Source organism: Triticum urartu, chromosome 5, assembly GCF_003073215.2.
Source record: "Triticum urartu cultivar G1812 chromosome 5, Tu2.1, whole genome shotgun sequence".
Classification (NCBI taxonomy): domain Eukaryota; kingdom Viridiplantae; phylum Streptophyta; class Magnoliopsida; order Poales; family Poaceae; genus Triticum; species Triticum urartu.
In genome coordinates, this window is record NC_053026.1 from 538,916,257 (window position 1) to 538,937,075 (window position 20,819).

The 20,819-nt window shown below is 46.4% G+C and overlaps 3 protein-coding genes across 6 annotated transcripts; 2 read left to right on the top strand and 1 right to left on the bottom strand.

Annotated features, from left to right (window-relative positions):
* Positions 1-1,085: 1,085 nt before the first annotated feature.
* LOC125510513 (translation initiation factor eIF-2B subunit delta-like) lies at positions 1,086-8,266 on the top strand. The gene is made up of 7 exons (XM_048675721.1): positions 1,086-1,535; positions 2,976-3,116; positions 3,380-3,747; positions 4,815-5,559; positions 5,640-5,736; positions 5,820-5,874; positions 8,010-8,266. The coding sequence occupies exons 1-7, from the start codon at positions 1,163-1,165 to the stop codon at positions 8,070-8,072; spliced, it is 1,842 nt and encodes a 613-aa protein (XP_048531678.1). The 5' UTR covers positions 1,086-1,162; the 3' UTR covers positions 8,073-8,266.
* Positions 8,267-12,929: 4,663 nt separating this feature from the next.
* LOC125510514 (pyruvate dehydrogenase E1 component subunit beta-4, chloroplastic) lies at positions 12,930-16,264 on the top strand. The gene is made up of 4 exons (XM_048675723.1): positions 12,930-13,259; positions 13,345-13,424; positions 13,516-13,562; positions 15,059-16,264. Exons 1-4 carry the CDS (start codon positions 13,178-13,180, stop codon positions 16,029-16,031), a joined length of 1,182 nt encoding a protein of 393 aa, XP_048531680.1. The 5' UTR covers positions 12,930-13,177; the 3' UTR covers positions 16,032-16,264.
* Positions 16,265-16,348: 84 nt separating this feature from the next.
* Positions 16,349-19,947, bottom strand: LOC125510515 (expansin-B12-like). Of its 4 annotated transcripts, none has more exons than XM_048675725.1 (5): positions 19,652-19,947; positions 17,620-17,833; positions 17,404-17,516; positions 17,089-17,312; positions 16,349-16,992 (listed from the first exon to the last, which is right to left on the bottom strand). In XM_048675725.1, exons 2-5 carry the CDS (start codon positions 17,777-17,779, stop codon positions 16,548-16,550), a joined length of 942 nt encoding a protein of 313 aa, XP_048531682.1. In that variant the 5' UTR covers positions 17,780-17,833; positions 19,652-19,947; the 3' UTR covers positions 16,349-16,547. The 4 variants fall into 4 exon arrangements, with proteins under 4 accessions (XP_048531682.1, XP_048531681.1, XP_048531683.1 ...); XM_048675724.1 differs by having other exon boundaries at positions 17,620-17,789; positions 19,652-19,945; XM_048675726.1 differs by having other exon boundaries at positions 16,349-16,977; positions 17,620-17,789; positions 19,652-19,944.
* Between the last annotated feature and the right edge of the window lie 872 nt (positions 19,948-20,819).

The following is a 20,819-nucleotide window of genomic DNA, read 5'->3' on the forward strand; positions in this document are numbered from 1 at the left end:
ACTAAATCCCACTGGAGCTGCTACCCGTGGCCGACTGGCAGTCGGCTTGGCCGAAGTTGACTGGGTTCTAATCAGCTTCACCGAAGCCGATAGGATTCCAATTGGCCACAGCAAAACCGACTCAACCCAATCGGCTTCGTCGACGCCGGAGCTGTATTATTTTTGAAAAAAATATCAAAACGGTGTAATATTCCTCAAATTTATTAAAAAAGCTTATTGTGTTCAACACTCTATTTATAAAAATATTTAGAATTGACTCTCTACACTTGTGAGTTATCACCATCCTCCTCTAACCACTGGATCCGGACCATGTGATGCTGCCAGATGGAGCAATGACAGCAGCCAGGGGTGGCCAAGATCCCTCACCTCCTCCTCGCGTGGCAGCGCCTCTGCCTCAGCACCACAGGTGCGTCGTTGATGACCACTAGAGTTGCAATGGTGGTTGTGCTCTTCCACGGTGACGGCTATGGGCTGCACCCAGCGCACGTTGTGCTCTAGATTCAGGTTGATTGTGGTCTCCGAAGGAGCGCGTCGTGCTCCCAACAGTTATGTGCCCCCCTCCGCCCCTCTCTTCCTAAAGATAACTTGTGGTGCAAATCTTGTGTTGCTTTCCTTGATGAAACTTGAACAGATTTTATTCAGAACTTTCCATACATATATGGACATGCAAGAACTTTTACGGGAAAGCAAAAGTGCACACCATGATAAGTAGAATTTCTCTCTTTTCTCATTCAAATTAATTTTTTGAGACATTCATTCGAATTAAATGGATATGATTTTTTAGGGAAAATTAAAAAAAATAGCAAAAGGGAAAAAATTGAGGCAAGAAAAGGGAAAATTAATGTTTTTTGAGACAAAGGGAATTTTTTTTTGAGTTGCCAAAGGGAAAATTAAATGGATATGATGACACAGATCAATTTGTTGAAGAGCCCATGGGCCTCTTTTGACGAGATTCACAAATCGGGCGTTCAATGAAACATAGATGGGCTTGTCTAAAAAAAACTGAAACATACTACATGGGCCTGAGCTCGGTAGGCTCCTCGCACCCTGGGTTCACCACCACCGTTGCTTAGCCCGGAAGATTCCTCCTACCCTCCCTCGTCTCGTGCGTCGTGTCCAAACCCCAAACCCTCACGCGAAGTCACCCACCCCGGCGACGGCGATGGATCTCCGCCGCCCGCCGCGCTCGACGTCTGGCGGCGTCGAGCCCAAGATCCGCCAGGTCGGCTTCGTCACCCCTGGCGTTTCGGCCCCGTCCGAGCCGCCCGCCGTCGCCGCCGCGGCGGTATCGCTGCCTGGCGCGGCTGCCGGGTCGCCTCCGGCGTCGGACCTCTCCCCGGGCTCGCTCTCCCCCGTCATGATCCCTCCTCCGCGGCACGTGGACCACCTCTCCCCCGACTCCCCCTCCCCCCCGGCGTCCGACGTCCTCCTCCTCGCGTCCTCGGCGCCTCAGCCTTCCTCCATCCGCTTCGCCGCTGCATCCGAGTTCGGAGAGGAGGATTCGAGGTCCCTGGCCCCGTCCGCGGGGGAGCTAGGTACGCGGCCCCTGTCCGATTGGAGTAATATCACCTCACATCCTCATCAGTTAGCTAATTCGGTTGCCATCGCTATGAAGCAGGGGAATGGTTCTGACTTATAGCCTTTTGGGGGATTGTGGCCTTGTGAGTGAGAAATTCTCTGGACGATAATTTCATTTGGCTAAGCGTATATAAGGGGCCCTAGGTGGGCAAACTACCTCATTTCAGCTAAGCTGCACTTGCCCCAGCCCCGTACTTGGTTTCGTTACAAGACTTTGCTGTCACCTGTTGACAGAACCAAACACTAGTTAAGTTGGCAGTTGTCATGTGCATCACGAGTAGGGATGCATGCGGGCATGTCCACAGAGCTCTCATCCGTCCGTGTTGATTGTTTCTGTATTGGCACGGTTATTATAGCAGCAGCGATTAGTGTATTTCCATCCACTTAGACACACGTGGACTTGGCGGACACATCACGAGAGTCCCGCTGATTAGAGCGGGCCAAATTGGCTCTCCTTGGCTCCATGCAGTATTTTCTAGCCCTGCCTTGCCATGAAATGCTACGATTTTTTAGCACTTCTAAATGTATAGCCTGGAAAAAGGAGGCTAGAAGAATTCTAGCCTGTGATCCAAACGTCCCATGGTTTTAAAACCTTAACACTTTGATTTTAAAATAAACAAAGATGACTTAGAATAAAAGTACCGAACTCAATTCACGCTTCATCACTAAGACATTGAAATTAGATGATTTCATGGAGAAAAGAGGCCCACGTGAGCCCGCTTAGTAAGGTATTATCATCCCATCCCCAAATCCTAGAAACGACAGAAACACTTTACAGCAGCTGTGAGTTTATGCTTGTGCTTGAGCTGTAAAGTTCATGCCGTTGAGGTCGATGGTGAATTACGTTTGATGATTATGGGACACTTCATAGCCGCAACCACAAGCAGTGAAGCTGTGAAGCCTTTCTTTTGGTGTAGACTAATAAGGTTGGGTATTAGCTTGTTGTGATCCTGCCTGGTGGGGTTAAGATGTCATGTTGCAGGTGTAAGTAAATTGTGTCCAGTTGTGAGCTGCTTGTAGAAGTAGCAAAGTTGAGTTTACTTCATTCCTGAGTCATGGCATCAGGTTGTCACTTCTTAATGGTGCACTAAGTGGTCAAAATCTTTGTCGTTTCTCAATCTTGTTTTTAGCATTTTGCGTGGCCTCTAGTGTCATTGAGTAATTTTAATAAATTGCATTTTTTCTTCATCTTCCTAGTTTTACTGAGCTTTTAGTCTGGAAGAATTAAGGCCACTTTGTTTACCTTGCACTTGCTAAAAGAAGATCGGGTGGATATAGTATGTACATACTGTGTCTTTTTTTATACACCTGTTTTGCCTTAACATTTGTGGAAGTTCTTGAAAAAAACATTTTGATTTTCTTTAATTTCCACATGATTTGTTGTTTATTTCTTTCAGAAACAAACAAGGGAGATTTGGCTGAAATAAGGAATGAAGATGCTCCAGTGTCCATTCCGCAAAAGCAGAAACCTTCTAAAGCAGAGAGGCGTGCTATTCAGGAGGCTCAGCGTGCTGCGAAAGCTGCTGCGAAGGAGGCAGGTAATACCTTATTTTCAGCCTTATATATAGTATTGTCATAATAAAACCTTCTCATCCACCCCGACTGTTTTTGGGCGTATTTTGGCTCGGGGACAGATGTGCTGCTTTGCAAAATGGAAATTTTAACTTCCAAATAGGTTTAGGCAATTAATTGTAAATAGAGCTCACTTTCTTATGGATTCACATTTATTTACAATGATCTGAAACATCTATATTGTAGCCACAACTTCCTTGCATGACGGTCACATTAATTTGGACTGTAGGTTTATCAGGAAAGTCTACAGGCGCTGCTTCTGGGGCTAATCCTGCAACATCCAAGCAAGCTAAGCCAGCTAAAATTTCTCAGAAGAAAGATGTGCCCCATGCTCCAAGTACAGTCGCTTCTGAGAAGAAGGTTACTGAACGCCAACCAGAGAGAGATAGAAAAAAAGATGTTCCTCATCCGAGAATGCAGTTTGATGACGTGCATCGGGTGGAGAAAGCAAAGAAACGTGCAATTGTCAACCAATCAGAGGCTCGAAACAGAGTTGAATTGTTTAGGCATCTGCCACAGTACGTCCATGGCACTCAACTTCCTGACCTCGAGTCAAAATTCTTTCAACTGGAACCAATTCATCCTTCTGTATACAAGGTAATTGCTATTCATCTACTCTACCCAAAATGTTATCTATGTGCGACATAAATACTTTTGTTATTCAGTCTCAAGTATGGTCATGTGACAATGATTTCTTGTTCATCACACATTAACTCTTCATGCATTTAGGCGGATTGCGGTATAGGAAACTAAGTATGCAACATTCCATTTATCAAGAATTAATAAATACTAGTGACAGTTTCGTGACATAGATAAAAACAATAAGCTGCAGCTATCTTTGATTCCTCTGTCTCCATCGTGGTCTGAAACTACATGCTTCTGTCCTTGTGTTACCCTTAGTTTAATTTCAAGCACATAATGTTTTATGTATGGGAGAATGTGTGATGCTAGAGCGTTTATGAAACAATCATTTTCCTTTTCTGCCCCTTTTATTACAAATGTCAAGTATCATGCTCCTCTAGGAACAACTTGAGGGCTTTGGAGATATTTTTTGTAAACAACCATTTTGGCCAAGAACAAAACAACTCATGTTTACCTTTTGTGTATAATGCCTAATTATTATAAATTTGTTTGTGAGTTCACTGAAGCACTTTACAGTCACCAACTACAACATCAAATGGATAATATGATGTGAATGGTGTTATCTTAGAAGTGTCACATAGGCTATATATGCTGTGGTGGAGAAGAGAGAAATCAGAAGAAGAAAAAACTTGCCTTCTTTTAATTAAAAGATGATGTCCCATCAACAATATCTCTCACCACATGTGTTGTTAATAGGTTTGCTGATTTGGTAATCACTTACTGACTCAACAATATCTGCCTGGGCCAGTTCTTTTGCTGGCTTCTAGAATAAGCTGCCCCCTACCCAGCTTATTCTAGAAGCCCAATCAAATCTAGTTTATTAGAAGCCTACTAATTAAGACTTGACCAGTAGGCTTCTAAAAATATATTTTTGGTTGGGTTCTAGAATAAGCTGGTTAGGGGGCAGCTTATTCTTCTAGCTCAAAAAAGCCAGCAAAAGAACTGGTAAGGTATGGGTTTGCTCGACTGAATGTTAATTTCAGCTAAGTTAAATGATCCGTCTCTTCTTCGCTATCTTTCAGGTCGGGCTCCAATATTTGTCTGGTGAGGTATCTGGTGGCAATGGTCGTTGCATAGCAATGCTTCTTGCGTTCAGGGAGGCAATAAAAGATTACTCCACACCGCCAAATAAAACTCTCAGCAGAGACCTTACTGCAAAAGTTGGTAGCTATGTGTCATTTTTTATCGAGTGCCGTCCACTCTCAATTAGCATGGGCAATGCTATCAGGTTCCTGAAAAACAGGATTGCCAAGCTACCAATTACATTGTCAGAGTCAGAAGCCAAGGCCAGTCTTCAGTCTGATATTGATCGTTTTATTAATGAGAAGATAGTTGTTGCAGATCAGGTTATTGTCAGTCATGCTATCACAAAAGTCAGAGACGATGATGTCTTGCTAACATATGGGTCATCATCAGTTGTTGAAATGATTTTGGAGCATGCTCATGAACTTGGTAGGAAGTTCCGTGTTATAGTGGTGGATTCTCGTCCCAAGCTTGAGGGGCAAGGATTACTGCGTAGATTAGTGGCAAAGGGCATTAACTGCACATATACTCATATAAATGCAGTTTCATACATCATGCATGAAGTTACAAGAGTCTTCTTGGGTGCATCCTCAATATTATCAAATGGAACAGTTTATTCCCGAGTTGGCACAGCATCCGTGGCTATGGTGGCACATGCATTTGGAATTCCTGTTTTGGTTTGCTGCGAGGCATACAAATTTCATGAGAGGGTGCAACTTGATTCTATATGCGCTAATGAGCTTGGTACGCATATGTTCTTGTATGCATTGTAAGTATACATCCGGGTCATGCATAACAAGTTTCTTACACAATTTTTTGCTCAGGTGATCCAGATGTGATTTCGAAAATTCCTGGGAGGGCAGATTTGGGCGATCTTAAGAACTGGGCTGACAACGAGAATCTCCAACTGTTAAATCTCACGTATGTACCTGAATACCATCTATGGATAGTTTCTTAGATCCATTAATTTACTTTGCATGAAAATAATTTTGCACATCTGATAGGTATGATGCAACCCCTTCTGATTATGTGTCGATGATCATAACGGATTATGGAATGGTAAGATACTCTTAAGCTTCTGGTCGTAGTCCATGCCGTTGTATATCTACAAAAACTATTCATATATGGTATCTTTTCAATTTGTTGTCCTCACACAAACACAGTTATTGAATTTGGCTATTAGCAGAATGGCAAATGTTCATTCTATTACCAAATTTTACTAGCTCTAGGATACAGTTTATTTCGTTTTGATGCTTTTACTATGGATGCACTCCATTGTGCTGTTAAGTGATCATTATTATAAGCTGTCTAACAGCTGTCTGCTTAGGATTCTGTTAAGAAACAGAAACAGTATCAGTGTTGTAAACTCGATGTACTTGTGTTACAGATTTAATAGAACCAACTGGAACCTTTGCAGTTAACATTTGAGCTTTGACCCAAGTCAACTGAATTCCTTTTTATAACATCCAATTAATCTTACGAAAAGTTATTTAGGCATGCCACGGTTCAGCTCTGAACATCCACACCTGTTGTTTCATTTTATGGTTGGATTAAAAAATATACATTATTGGCATCTGTTTTTGGTAGTTTTTACTAGCAAACAAGCCCATGCGTTGCAACGGGAGAAAAAAAATCACACACTTCTAGTGTGGTAAGCATGGCTTAAGACTTGCCTCCGTCCACTGTTTCAATACGGCGTCCCACCAGTTTATGTTTATCCTCTTTCCTGTCCTCGTCGGTGGTGTCCGCTTATCCTCCTTCCTGCGCTTGCCTATGGTGGCCATGATTGTTCACCTAATCACAACGCCCCGGACATGCTCAATCCCAAGGCGATGAGCTCGATCACCGCACGACACCTGTCATTGTGCTTCACTACTGAGTAAATGCCAGACTCTGAGATACTTTCACCGTGTTATTTCATAAACAAATTCAACGGTGTTTCTTGATTCTTTTATATAAAAAAAGTAGGACAAGGGTCCTTTTCCCCTGATCTCATTTTTCCTAGGGAACTTCCGAAATTTGGATCCTCCGTCTCAGTTGCACCACAGAACTACAAGGTTTGAGAAGAGTAATGTCCAAATCTCTCTCATCCTCCCATGTAATCGCGAAGCATTCTCAGCGTACAATGCCTTGCCACATCCTAATACGCTAGTGGGGGTCACACATGCACATGCATTCTCTTTCAGGGGGCTACAGATACCATCACCAGCCATACTCCAGGAGTCAACCAACCAGCAGTGATGCATCACAATATCCCACGAGCCAACAAGCCAGGCAGAGTCAACCTGCGTGCAGTGCATGTCTTTCATTTATTATTGGGCCTCAGTCTTTCCTATTGGCAGGTGCAGTAATCGGGCACAATTCACGGCGTTAAATTCCTTCCTTCCCATAGGAGCATGGTCTGCACCTCGCCCTTGTGTGTTAATTCTTGAGGCGGTTCATTGATTCTCCAGACAACTCATGGCGTATATAAACTGATGAAATTTGTTATAAAGGAGCGAGGTGGGACTATTTAATTGTTAAACGAAACGTTTATAATAGCACAAGCATAAGCTAGGTCAGTTGGTTGTAGTTTTATTGAGGGGAGGGGAGGACATGAGTTCGATCTCCAACCAAAGCAATTATTTTTCTTTGATCCTTGGAAGCCCACGAGTAGGCCCAGTGACGTACCTAGCTAAAGGAGGCAACGGCCCAAAGTCATGCTTGCTAAACCATACAAACCGAAACCATACAAACTGTTTTTTGGCTTTTATTAGGACTATTGATTGACTGTCAATTGCTAAGACTGCGGGTTGATTTGTAGATTTTGTGGTGCTTGCTAAACCATACAAACTGTTTTTGGCGTTTATTAGGACTATGGATTGACTCTCAATTGCTAAGACTGCGTGTTGATTTGTAGATTTTTGTGGGGCTAAAACACAAAACAGCACACCGTACCAAGAATATCAATTCAATTCTCTTTATTAGTAGTAGTAGGTATAGATACTAATACTGTACTTACGTGAAACCAATTCTTGCAAATCACATTGATTTAGTTGCAGGTCTTTAATATGCTTCCAATATCTTGAACTAACTATTTTCTCTGCAGACAGACATATGCATGCCTTATGCTTGTGTTTGTTTAGGTCTCCATGATATGTGTTAATGTGGTAACTATTGTCCATTTAATTGATGTGGTTGTCTCGTTGTTGCAGCTTCCACCTACAAGTGTGCCAGTCATCGTGAGAGAGTACCGCAAGGAGCAGCTGTGGGTATAGATCTACTTGCAGTATGATCGCAGTTTTGGCAACTGTTGCTGCCTAGGTGCAGCATGAGTGGACATATACAACTTGTATGTTTTTGAGATGTGGGCTGTTAAACCTGTTTTCCGACTTACCGTTTTGTCTACTCAAAATGGTCGTCTAGTTTTGTCACCTGTGATTTCATTGAAATGCATTTGACTTGAAGTTTCTTTTGAGCCCTGTGTTTACACAGAGCAGTTGCTTTACCCAACAAGGGGATGCCAACTTTCATGGTAGGAATACTTTGCCAACTCCATTCCCAGTGTTGTCGGGAGGCTGACCTTTGCAAAGCCAAATATGTTTCCTGTGAAGGGAAATCCAAGCAAAGAGCTTGTGGTTTGGCTCTGCTGTAGCCTTCCAAATCTTTGTTTGCCTTGTTACCAAAGTAAAGAGCTCTCATTTTGTCTCAGCTAGAACCCATGATTTGGTTCAGCCTTGGCCTTCCAAAATATTTGTGATTTCAGTCTCATGTGTTCCTCGTCGGGAAGGAATCACCTAGCAAAGATATGTTGTCTCAACTAATGCCTTCCAAATCTGTTAAGGTTGAACCCAAGAAATCAACCTGTAGATATCAGATCAGCTGGAAAAATTTCTTCTTGCAAAAAGAGTAGATACAACTTGTGACCAACTACCGAGTGTTTGAGTTTTTTTTTTTTGGACAGCAAGAGGGTCTGAGACTCGTTCACGATGGGAAGTGCTTGTTTACTCTCGTGAGTAATAAAATTCTCATCCCCTTCCCCCCTTTATATAGCTAATTTTAATACTTTCAAGCTTTTTACCTAATTGGAGTTACCCACACAAAATTGCATCAAGAATTGTCCACCTTCCCAACACTAATCTAATGTGTACTCTCTTTTTGTTTGCAAATAAATCTAATGTGTACTCTACATTTATCTTCTTTCATAAGAATTGAAAACAAATGTAATACACGAGTTGTCCATTAGGAGTCTCTAATTCGCAGGTAAAATCCATGATTCTTACACGAACTGAACTATTTGTGTGTGAACATTTATAAATTTATGTGAATCATAGCAGGTTCAGATCCAAAGCGAAAGTGAGCATCGATAGGCCCGTGATCTAGTAGACCCTCCCAAAGAAGGAAAGAGGTCCAAAATATCACTTGTTTTTGTTCTCCACACCTCCTCCCGGCGATCATGGGTTCCATTCCCCTCCTCCGGCAGTGCTAGGGTGGGAAAAACCCGGATCTCTGTTTTGACGTGGGTATAGTTAGGTTTCTGGTCGGTGGCAATGTGGAGGCGGAGATGATGTCGGGGAAAATAAGTGTGCCACCTTGCTATCCACTCCGCGACGACGTCTTCTGGGGCTTCATCGCCAATCTAGCAGCGATGTGGAGGCGGAGATGCTGTTAGGGAGAATAAGTGTGCCGCTTCGCCATCCCCTCGGCGGCAGCGTCTTCTAGGGTTTCGTCTGCTCGCGGGTCCACATATCTTGTGAGTCTTTCATTCCTTCACCTGGTCGACGATGCGACAACGACGACCATACTATGTGGGGATTTTGTCCTTTGGTGAGTCGTCAATGCATTGACGCTTCCTCTAGCCGAGGTGTGGATGTGGTAAGATGGGGTGTTGGACGGGGTCGTCTGATGCCCTGTGGTTTGGTTGCAACAATGTTTCTGATGACATTGGCTAGTAGTCGACCTTAGCTTTGCCATTCAATCCAGGACGGTTTTTCTGGACGAGCAGGGTGACTTCCTGACTGTGAGAGGCCGGTTTGGAAATAGGTCGAGGAGCGGCAACGGCGGTGCGCCACCGGCACGTCTTGGACGTGGAGGTCGTGATGTGATGCTCCCAAAGGACGGGCTTGCAGTTTCTTATTCTGTTTGGGCTGCCTTGTAATGTTGAGGTTCTTACTAAAAGACATATTTACCTTTGCAAGAAAAAAACCTGCAATTTCAAGTTAAGAATCTCCATGTAGGTAGATTATTATTAGGGCAATGCTACGCGTCCCTCGGGTGATAAACCGATAAGATCAGTCCCCTCGGCAACCGTCAGATGCCGTCCAAAACAGCCGTCCGATCTACCGTCACAGCCAACTGGGCGCCTCGGCAACAGCTAGCTTGTTGTACTCATGGCTTTGCAACAAGGACCTTGTTGCAAAGGTCCACTGAGACAGTACCACTGCCCCGTCATGGCCTGAGTGCCTCGGCTATGGAGCGTCGCCGCTCGCCGGAGTCGTCGCATCTCCTCTGAACCAGCACCCCGAGCAGCTGCCTCTACTCCAGCACGACAACGATGAACTCTCACGCCAGGCACTCCTCTAGCGATTTCTGCAACCAAAGCTATGTTTCTGAAACATGCGTCATGTTGCAATGCTTGCCCTCGTACGCTCTAACGCAGGGCGCTCATTCTGGGCTCTCTACAACCGAGGCTATGTTTATGAAACAATACCCTTGTTATAGGAGAGAAAATATTTATGGTCAAACCATTTTTCTTCTTTATGAAACAAGATGTTTGTTGGAGAAACTTTCTGAAACTAGACCCTGTTACCGAAAGAAAAACTTCACCACCAAACACTTTTTTTCTTTCTAAAACAAGATCTCTGTTGCAGAAAGCTTCTGAAACAAGACGCTTGTTGCAAAAAAAAAACTAGCCGCACGTGACTTATTGCCAGTGCGAGTGCCTGATCAAAATCAATCCGACGGCTACACAGGAGACGGATGTTGTGTGTGCATCAGCCGGATGAAGGTTAGCGTTTTCCTTAGAGCATCTTCGGCCGTTGCGCCCCCAAGACGCGTCGAAAACCGCCGCTTGGGGGCGAGCTGATGCTATTTTAGGCTTGGGTGCCAGTGCGTTCCCAGCCGCCCCCCCAGGTCGCCCCCAGGCGCCGATATCGGCCCAGTATCAGCGCTTTCAGCCTATTTTCGGCGCTGAATTGGCCCAATTTCCGGCGCTCATTCAAATAAGATCATCAATAAAATCATCACAAATAATAAAAACACTCATATTTCATTGCACGTCCGGCTAGGCGTTGCCCTTGAGCCTTCATAGGTGCTCCACTAGATCCTGCTGCAGCTGATGATGCACCTGTGGGTCTCGGATCTCCTGGCGCATGTTGAGGAAGGCCGTCCATGTTGCAGGGAGCTGGTGATCCACTTGGGCAAGAGGACCCTGCCTGTAATATGGTTCAGTGTCAAACACTGGCTCTTTCTGCTCGCTCTCAATGATCATGTTGTGCAAAATGACACAACAAGTCATGATCTCCCACATTTGATCTTTTGACCAAGTCTTAGCGGGGTACCGGATAGCAGCAAATCGAGATTGGAGCACGCCAAATGCTCGCTCGACATCCTTCCTGCAAGCCTCCTGAACCTTCGAAAAGTGGGAGTTCTTGCCTCCTGACACAGGGCTTGAGATAGTCTTCACAAATGTTGACCATCTCGGATAGATGCCATCTGCTAGGTAGTACCCCTTGTTGTATTGGTGCCCATTGATCTCGAAGTTCACCGGAGGAGAATGGTCCTCAACGAGCTTGGCAAAAACAGGAGAGCACTGCAGCACGTTGATGTCATTGTGAGTTCCTGGCATACCAAAGAAAGCGTGCCAAATCCAGAGGTCCTGTGTGGCCACTGCCTCAAGTATCACACTGCAAGCTCCTTTGGCACCTTTGTACATCCCCTGCCAAGCAAACGGGCAGTTCTTCCATGCCCAATGCATGCAGTCGATGCTTCCAAGCATACCAGTAAATCCTCTTGCTTCATTCTGTGCCAGGATCCGAGCACTGTCTTCAGCATTGGGTGATCGCAAGTACCTCGGTCCAAACACTGCCACCACAGCCCTGCAGAAACTTGTAGGTGCACTCAATGATCTAGGACTCGGCCATGCGCCCATAGTCGTCGAGTGAATCACTTGGAGCCCCGTATGCAAGCATTCTCATAGCTGTCGTGCACTTCTGGATTGAGGTGAATCCAAGTGTGCCGGTGCAATCCTTCTTGCACCTGAAGTAGTTGTCGTACTCCCTGAGTTCATTGACTATCCTGAGGAAAAGCTTTCGGCCCATCCGATAACGGCGCTGGAAAACTTTGTCGCCGTGCAGTGGAGCGTCGGCGAAGTAGTCGGAGTAGAGCATGCAATAGCCTTCGAGCCGATGACGGTTCTTTGCTTTCCGTCGCCCTGGCGCCGAGCCGCCTCGCCTCGGCTTTGCATCGCCGGCAAGCAAGCCGGCCAGGGCGGCGAGGACCATGAGGTGTTCTTCGTCCTGGGCGGCGGCTTCCTCCTCGAGCAACGCCGCGAGCACCTCCTCGTCGTCGGAGTCCATCGCGGCCGGGGCAGGCAAAGCACCGAACACGTAGCGGGCGTCATGCGCAGACTCGTCGGCGGGCGCCGGAGCGGCGAGGGAAACTCGGGGAAAGTGGGGGGAGAGGGCATCGGGGGGATCTTTCTTTGTTTCACGACGAGGAATGGCGAGATAGCGGCGGCGGCGGTGGAGAGGTAGCTGGCGACGCCGGGATCGACAAGGTGTCGGGGAAGGAGAGGGGAAAACGGGGCGAATCAGTGTGACTTTTCGCCTGATAGTGGGGACCCGGACGATTTTCCCTTCCGCCGGTGCCCCCAGGCGCCCCCAATGCGCTGGGTTCGGCCTGGGCGCGCCGGGTTAGGAAACGGGCTGATCCGGCGGATTTCGGCGTCTTGGGGACGTAACTGGGCCGTTTTTCGATGCCGACATTAAAAAAACGGTCTAGGGGGCGCGGCTGGAGATGCTCTTATTATTACGCAGAAGACGCTGAATAATTCCAAGCATTGGACTCTCTTTCAAAGAGTCAGAAACGAAATCAAGCGGCTGAGATCAAATCCGTCCATCCTCCAGCCATCTCCATCGGCCCATAGGGCCTAGACCCCATCATCAACCTCTCTCGGTGTCTCCTCTCCCTGCCTCCCTAGTCCACCCCGCGCCTCGTTCACTCCGCCGCCGTCTCCCTCCATTCCTCCGCCACCGCCAGCCCACCTGCATTCCACCAATACCCACCCCCGCCCTCTATAAATAAACACGCGCACGCATACACGCCACTATCACCGCCGCCGCCTCCCCAGCCCCCAGATCTCGACCCGACCCTCCCGTCTGCAATGGCGGCCGCATCGTCGCTCCACGTCGCCGCCCCGGCCGCCACCCCGCGGGTGGGATCTGCCGGCCCCAAATCCGCGTCAGGTAGTCACCGTCGCCCCGCGCGTGGCTCTTCGCCCGTGGCTCGCCGGATCTTCGCTGATTTTGCGTGTGTTTTTCTCTGCTGTAGCGGCGAGGAGCGTGCGCGTGGCCAGATCGGGCGCGGCGGCGCGTCATGGAGGCAGGCTGGTGGCGTGTGCCGCCGTTGCAGTTGCGTGCTCTGTTCTGCTCTGAGAATCTTTTCCTTCTTCTCTGGTGCACTGGACTGTTCGCTTAATCTTGTTTGTGATTTCGTGTGCAGACCAAGGCTGATGCGCCGGCGAGCGAGGCGGCATCCAAGTCTGAAGGGTAAGACTGTAACAGCACACTTCCTCGCCTGCCTGATATATGCACAACTGTGTTCTGAGTGCTCATGATGAATCAGGATCCATGCAAAACTACCTTGGGGAAAACGGATTCGTGCAAAACCAACGATTCAATTGATTGTTCATCTCTCAGGAGCTAACAGTTCGAGTATTGAACTCAATTTAGCTTAGATTTGATTGGATTCGCTGTCTTAGGCTGTATTTGGCTACACTCCAGTTCAGAGTTCCAAGTTTGTTACGACTTGTAGTTTTTAGTGTTATGTGTCACTATAGTTGTCTGCTAAGTTGCAAACTTCCCTCGGTTGCCAAAGTGGTGGGCTGTTTAAACTTTTAATATGACCCCTGTCAAAAACACATGGGGTTTTGGAAAGCATGTGGTGAAGCTTCTCTACCTTTGACTAGGATCGTATCAGAAATAATTTTCTTTATAAAATCAGGAGAAAAGGGTATCGTAAGGTTCTTAATAATATTTCATAAACAGAGGAAGGACGTAGTCAAAGTTGAAAGTTCGTATACAGTAAGGACCAAAGTTATACCGTTTTAGGACAGAAAGCCAGTTCTGTTTGTGCTTGAGGGCTTGAGTGGATATGGCTTGAAGCCACATGATTCCGCAGTCAGTTAAGTTTCTTTTTACTGATGGAAAAGATCGTAGGACCAACTGCCTAATACAGTAGATGATATGCACCTGTTCTTCTGGTAGACAGCATACTTTAATAACCTTAATAGCAAACCAATAAGTAGTTGGCAAGTGGCTAGGAACACAGATTGCAGTATATCTAGGGAGTAAGCAAGCTGCTTCAGTGAATTGCAAGCTGAGATTTGGGACTACTTAATATTGTTTTGGTTATTTTGACAAAGACAATGCGCGTTGACTTGTTGCTTCTTTGCCTACTTAGTAAAAAAAATTGAAGCTGTATTTACTCTATTTCCATATTTCAGTAAAAACTGACATCATTGTGATTTGTTAAGCGCTTAACCTTTGCTTAGTAGATTTTTTAAATCCTGGGTTTGGCACAATATTTTACTATTTGTTGATAGGCAGAGTATTAAGTCAACACAAACCCGTAGCTTGGGAATATCATGCAAACTCTCGTATGAACTTCAGTTGGTGGGATCTGTCATATGTACATCCACCCAAGTAAACTGGATTTATTTTCCAAAATTCAGTAGAATGCTTACTACCGGAAGGGAATATGATGCCTCTTTGACCTACCTGAGTTACACCTGTGTAAGATATAGATGGGTTGGGTGGAACCAGCTGACTATTGGCCACATTTACTGGCTTTGGCCTTTCTACTCTCCCCTCTGTAGGAAGCTTTAAACTGGGTTTGGTCTTTAAAATGTAACTATGCTACTCTCTCCATTCTTCTATTTTATATTACCCAATAAACGAAGATTTTACTGCATTTGATCTTTCATGAATATGACTTCTTGTATGCTCAAGTGCAAGTCCCTGATTATGTAATAACTTCTATGTAGTCATGAGGTCTTGCTGTTCGAGGCTCTTCGCGAGGGTTTGATGGAAGAGATGCAAGCGGATCCAACAGTGTGTGTCTTTGGTGAAGATGTTGGTCACTATGGTGGTTCTTACAAGGTGACCAAGGGTTTGGCTGACATGTTTGGAGACCTTCGGGTTCTTGATACACCGATTGCGGAGAACTCATTCACCGGCATGGGAGTTGGAGCAGGCATGAAGGGGCTGAGGCCTGTTGTTGAAGGCATGAACATGGGCTTCCTTCTCCTTGCTTACAACCAAATCTCAAACAACTGCGGCATGCTTCATTACACCTCTGGTGGCCAGTTCAAGATACCACTTGTGATCAGAGGTCCTGGTGGTGTTGGTCGCCAGCTTGGTGCAGAGCATTCACAGCGTCTTGAGTCATACTTCCAGTCAATCCCTGGTCTCCAGATGGTTGCTTGTTCCACTCCTTACAATGCCAAGGGTTTAATGAAGGCTGCCATAAGGAGCGAGAACCCTGTCGTGCTATTTGAGCACGTCCTTCTGTACAACCTGAAGGAGAAAATTCCGGATGAGGAGTACACTCTATGCCTGGAGGAGGCTGAGATGGTACGGCCTGGTGAGCATGTGACTATCCTCACATACTCGCGTATGAGGTACCACGTGATGCAGGCTGCAAAGACGCTGGTGAACAAAGGGTACGATCCTGAGGTGATTGACATAAGGTCGTTGAAGCCATTCGATCTGCACACAATAGGCAACTCCATCAAGAAGACCCACCGCGTGCTGATTGTGGAGGAGTGCATGCGCACTGGCGGGATCGGCGCCAGTCTGAGATCGGCCATCATCGACAACTTCTGGGACTACCTTGACGCCCCCATCATGTGCCTGTCGTCTCAGGACGTGCCAACACCCTACGCCGCAACTTTGGAGGATGCGACCGTCGTGCAGCCTGCCCAGATTGTTGCCGCCGTCGAGCAAATATGCCAATAGGGCATCATCTGTTTCAGCATCGTTGATTTGTATCTGCCCTGGCTTGGAAGAACCTTTAATTTGTCATTTTTGCCTTGTAGCGAGGTGTTCATTGTGGTATAGGCTTGTAACCATTTTTTATTCCTGCTACATAACTGTACTGTATTATGCTGAATGCTACTAGGGTCTGGACTCGGGTCTATTGGAAGAAATCTTTGATTATCCTGGGCAAGGTATAGCCATTTGTTTGATTATCTTTGTTTTGCCTTCTAAAGAAAGATTGTCTCGGGCCACATGGTTGAGGTCTCAAGAAAGCTTAGATCATGACATCCAGAACATGTCAGCAGCCATGGCCTCACCACCAATTGCAACATTGAAAAGAAGATCACAACACCCCTTCTCCAGGGGACGAGTCGCTTGCTTGATCAGCCAAGCAACTTAGTCCAGGCTAAGCTACACTAGCTAGATGATCGCATCAGTCTAAGCTACACTAGCTAGATGATCGCGGCTTACATTCTCACAGAACCACACATGACATCACAGCTGGAACAATACCATCAGCAACAGCAGGAGGTGACACAGCCAGCCCAACCTCCCTTCAAACCCATAGCGCCGGCGACCGTCGCTCGCCCTTTCCCTCACCGCCACGCCGCCCGGCTGGTATGCCACGCCGGGGTTCCACCCGGTGGGTATGGCGTTGCCGGCGACGAGCATCTTGCCGGACCTGAAAGTCAGCCGGATGGAGAAGGGCCCCTGGAGGGTGGAGCCGGAAAGCTTCCACACCGCGCCCCAGGACTGCTGCATCGGGATCCACACTCCGGTTGCCCCGGCACCGCTCTGCATGATGTCGACGGCGTAGAGGTCGCTGTCGCCGTCCTCGTACTCGACCAGGATGGCGAGGTAGTTCGGGTTCGAGCCGCTGTCCACTTTGAAGGTCAGGCCTACTCCAGTCCAGTCACAGGTCACGCTGCAGACACAAATGCTAACACGACGGATTAATGGCGGCCATAGAAGAGCCATTGCAAGAGGCCATGAAGAGTAACCATGACCTATATGTGTTCCATCGACTTGTGCGTACCGGGTGTACTGGATTTGGATGAGGCCAGCGCCGCGGAGCTGGTCAGCTTGGCCAGGTTTCGCCATGGCGCCGAATGCTGTCCCGCTCATGTCGAAGTGCGCTGCCTCATTCTGGCACTGTCCATCGACTAACCCGCTCAGGCATGGGCCGCCACCAGGGCCCTGGTCTGTGATGACGACGGTCACCGGAATACCAGAGCAAGCTTGATTGCCACCGCAGACCACCTGATGAAATCAAGGTTACTGAATGTCAAATGACAGACAAGTTGCAGTCATGCTCATGGCCTCAGCTGCATACGTAGAGCTACAGACGCACCCGGTAGCACGCGCCACAGCCATCGCCAGAGTCGTATATGACAGGGCCGCCAGCGGCAATCATGGATGAGAACGGCGGCTGGTCGACAGCATACTGGTACCCGCAAGCGCCACCTACAACAGCACATGTGATTCGGCATGCAGGCATCAGACGTTAACTTCAAGTTCAAACGCTAGTTTGGGCAGGGCTAGTGCCATTAAATCATATATCTATTACCTTCACTTCCCGCGCCATTGGCGTCACCATACCAAGTAGCGATGCCATTGGACCAGCCGGAGAGCTCATGGTGGATCTCAATGGGTGCACAAGGGTGGAAGAGTGAAGCAATAACAACTCTGGTGGCAATGAAGGACAGGAGCTGAAGCTTGGAAGCCATTCGCAGCACTCTGTCACAATTAGCTATCGCTGGTAAGGTTTGAGAAAGTGTTGGCTTGCAAGGAGGGAAGACAAATAGAGGAATAGTGTTAGTCTTGCAATGTGCACATTCAATAGACAATTTGTTTGATAAAGGACAGGCCATAGTACACAGGTTTTCTTTGGAGAGAGGACACACTGAAGCAAGAGTAGCAGGATTTTGCAGTGCAATTTTGTCATTTTCTTGTACTCCCTCCGCTCCGATCCATATCAATTGTCGCTGATTTAGTACAAAGTTGTACTAAATCAGCGACAATGAATATGGATCAGAGGGAGTAACAAAAATGGCATCAATCACTAATTCGCTACCACACAGGGAACTGATGATCAGTTGACAAGTGACTCAGAGAGAGGAGAATAAATTTTGGAGAGATCCTCTCCTTGGGACAGATGCAGACATTCCGACAAAAAATGGATGTGTGCATCGCAATGATGCAGAGGCCGGGGCTTTCACCCTCCTTTTAGAAGAAAAAAAACTGAAAAAATTGGCATGAGGCGAAAATTCTATAATTGTCAAATCAATGTACAAATGCTCCTGAATTTTCTTAGACTAATATTCAAGGATATCTTATGAGTATGATACTGAGATATATGGAAAGGCATCATGAACTCATTTGATCCTGTCTAACAATCCCAAAGATCTTAATATGAATATCTGATACACTTAAAATGAAACGAGAGCAGATTTTAATGTGATAGGTAAAGACTACAAGCGATTGTTATTTAAGCACATCATGCTAGTTACAAGCATTATCACCATACATCTATTATAGTTGGTTAAGAGCTCAGTGTTATCACTGCATCTAGGATAGCCCTTATGTCTAAACGGTTCTGGGGTGTAACATGTAGTGCTAGCAGGGGTACATATAACAAAAATGGTCTTAGACATTGTGAGTGTCATGTTTTTTTTCTTAATAATGGAAGTTTTATCACCCCGGCCTCTGCATCCTAAGATGCATATCGCTGTTTATAAGCATTTGACACCTCGAATAATAATAAGGGTGAGTTACAGATTTGAAGAAAAATGCAAAATCTGAATAATGAAAGAATGTTGGGGCTCGTAGAAAACCATTGCCTGATCACCGGTTTCTAGTATGTAAACAGAATTATTCCACAGCTTGTGCTACCATACTCTTTTGGAGAGAAAAATATAAACTACTTTACTTCAAGATTAGTAAACTTTTCTAGAAGAAGAGCACCACAGCAAATCCTGAATCCCACTAATCTGACATACAAAATGATTAAAGATGTCACTACGCACATTTCATTTTGTATTTCAAGATTACTTATCATCATTGCTACATAGGGAGTAGAACATTGTGCAGTGTAAGTAGGTACCTACAGATCACGCAGCCAACACACAAATTAGAAGTCTCAGTATTGGCTGATGACAGTTCTACTTCCTACATATACTCCCATATTTGCTCCTGGACGCATCGCGAGCCAATGAAGGGAAGGGAGAGTTCGCAAACAAGCGAGCCTCGAGCCCCTAAGCTTGTTCCAATTCAAAGCAATCAGCAGAATCGAGCAATTTCCTACCTCTGGTATTGCTTGCAATCTGCTCATATCTGGGGCAAATGTGTACCAAGGGACAGAAACGCGCAGCCTCCTAAACAAATTCAAACTGAAGTGCACCATACATATATATACACGCACTAGAAAAGCGCCAACACGAATCAATCCTAGGTCGATTTGACCCGCTGCCTGGAAACGATAACCAACCAAATTTGCACGAACCCTGAAGGCCTGAAGAAGCGCCATGCCAACAAGCAGGCGCAGTCACCAGTCGCGTCAGAACGGCACAGTGCGTAAGAAGTATAGCGAGGAGTCTTACCCGTCGAGCCCGGCGACCACCGTGCTCCTCGAGTCCGGCCACCTTCCCCCCGCACGCACGGGGAAGACGAGCAGCAAATGCGGCGGCGCAGATTCGGAAGAGGAGCCAAGCGAAGGCGGGTCGAGGCGTCCGGCCAGTTGCTGCTGTATTTGCAAGGAGAAGGCGGGGTTTGTTGAAATGTGGGCGGCGGCGGCGGTGGAGGAAGGGAGGTGGCGGCGGGGGAAGAGAGATGGTCGGGGGAGTGGAGTGTCTCACACCTCACGGTCAGAAGGAGCGAGATGGAGAGAGGGGAAAGTTAGAGAAGCTACAGTACCCTAACTTCCCTTCTTTCTATCCACATGATTAAGGTTAAAATGATTTAAATTAATTTTTAAATTAATGATCTACTGTGTATATTTATAGTAATTACATACAAACAAATTGATGGTGAAATAAAATTATTTTAAAATATTTATATCTACAGTAAATATCAACACTAAACAACCTTCTAGCTATCTACTAACCGTCCCTAATTTTCCTTCTTCATTTTATACTAGGCTAGCATTGTAGCACGGTGACTTTCCTTCGCTATGTTAGAGGATCCGGTTCCGGCGACTGGGTGACATGCCTGTTTTGGTTGCACGCCCGGCCGGCCGGGGCACTGTCCATCGCGTCTCCCTGGCCCACGACAAGCTGGTAAGCTTTGTCATTTTCAAATAATGACATTTCACAACCTCGAAAACCCCACTATATATGTACTGTATAATCAAACAAATCCTGCACTATGGTCAGTCCAAATTAGAAGGTTTCTTTTTTTTAAAAGAAAAATGACCGACATGGGAGGAACTGAAAGGATGCAGGGGAATTTATTGGGGAAAAAATAAATATGGTGAGGGGAGAGGGTCCGATAAGATATTGGAGAAAGGTTGTTAACAACATCACCAACCGCAGTCAAACTGGACAAAATTTATATAAACGGACGCCTTTCATAGAAATTGGAGCACACTCATTACATTCTTTTTAAATATTTTTCATTAAAAAGGCGATTGGACCTAAACTTAGCACACGGCGATGTCCGTCCTCCACATCCTTGTTCCCTTTCGGCGTTTGCCGGGTCCATCTTGCCGTCTCCATGAGCGGCGGAAATGAGACACGTCAAGTGAAGGTGCGGTCGCTGGCAAGGAAGAGT

Excerpts from the sequence above, each read along its gene's own strand:
- LOC125510513 (XM_048675721.1), top strand. The coding sequence starts at position 1,163 with ATGGATCTCCGCCGCCCGCCGCGCTCGACGTCTGGCGGCGTCGAGCCC. Across the intron at positions 3,117-3,379 it reads AGCTGCTGCGAAGGAGGCAG|GTTTATCAGGAAAGTCTACA; the intron begins GTAATACCTTAT and ends TTTGGACTGTAG. Across the intron at positions 5,560-5,639 it reads TATATGCGCTAATGAGCTTG|GTGATCCAGATGTGATTTCG; the intron begins GTACGCATATGT and ends TTTTTTGCTCAG.
- LOC125510515 (XM_048675725.1), bottom strand. The coding sequence starts at position 17,779 with ATGGCTTCCAAGCTTCAGCTCCTGTCCTTCATTGCCACCAGAGTTGTT. Across the intron at positions 17,517-17,619 it reads CAATGGCGCGGGAAGTGAAG|GTGGCGCTTGCGGGTACCAG; the intron begins GTAATAGATATA and ends GTGCTGTTGTAG. Across the intron at positions 17,313-17,403 it reads GCTGTGGCGCGTGCTACCGG|GTGGTCTGCGGTGGCAATCA; the intron begins GTGCGTCTGTAG and ends TGATTTCATCAG.
- LOC125510514 (XM_048675723.1), top strand. The coding sequence starts at position 13,178 with ATGGCGGCCGCATCGTCGCTCCACGTCGCCGCCCCGGCCGCCACCCCG. Across the intron at positions 13,260-13,344 it reads CGGCCCCAAATCCGCGTCAG|CGGCGAGGAGCGTGCGCGTG; the intron begins GTAGTCACCGTC and ends TCTCTGCTGTAG. Across the intron at positions 13,425-13,515 it reads TGGCGTGTGCCGCCGTTGCA|ACCAAGGCTGATGCGCCGGC; the intron begins GTTGCGTGCTCT and ends TTTCGTGTGCAG.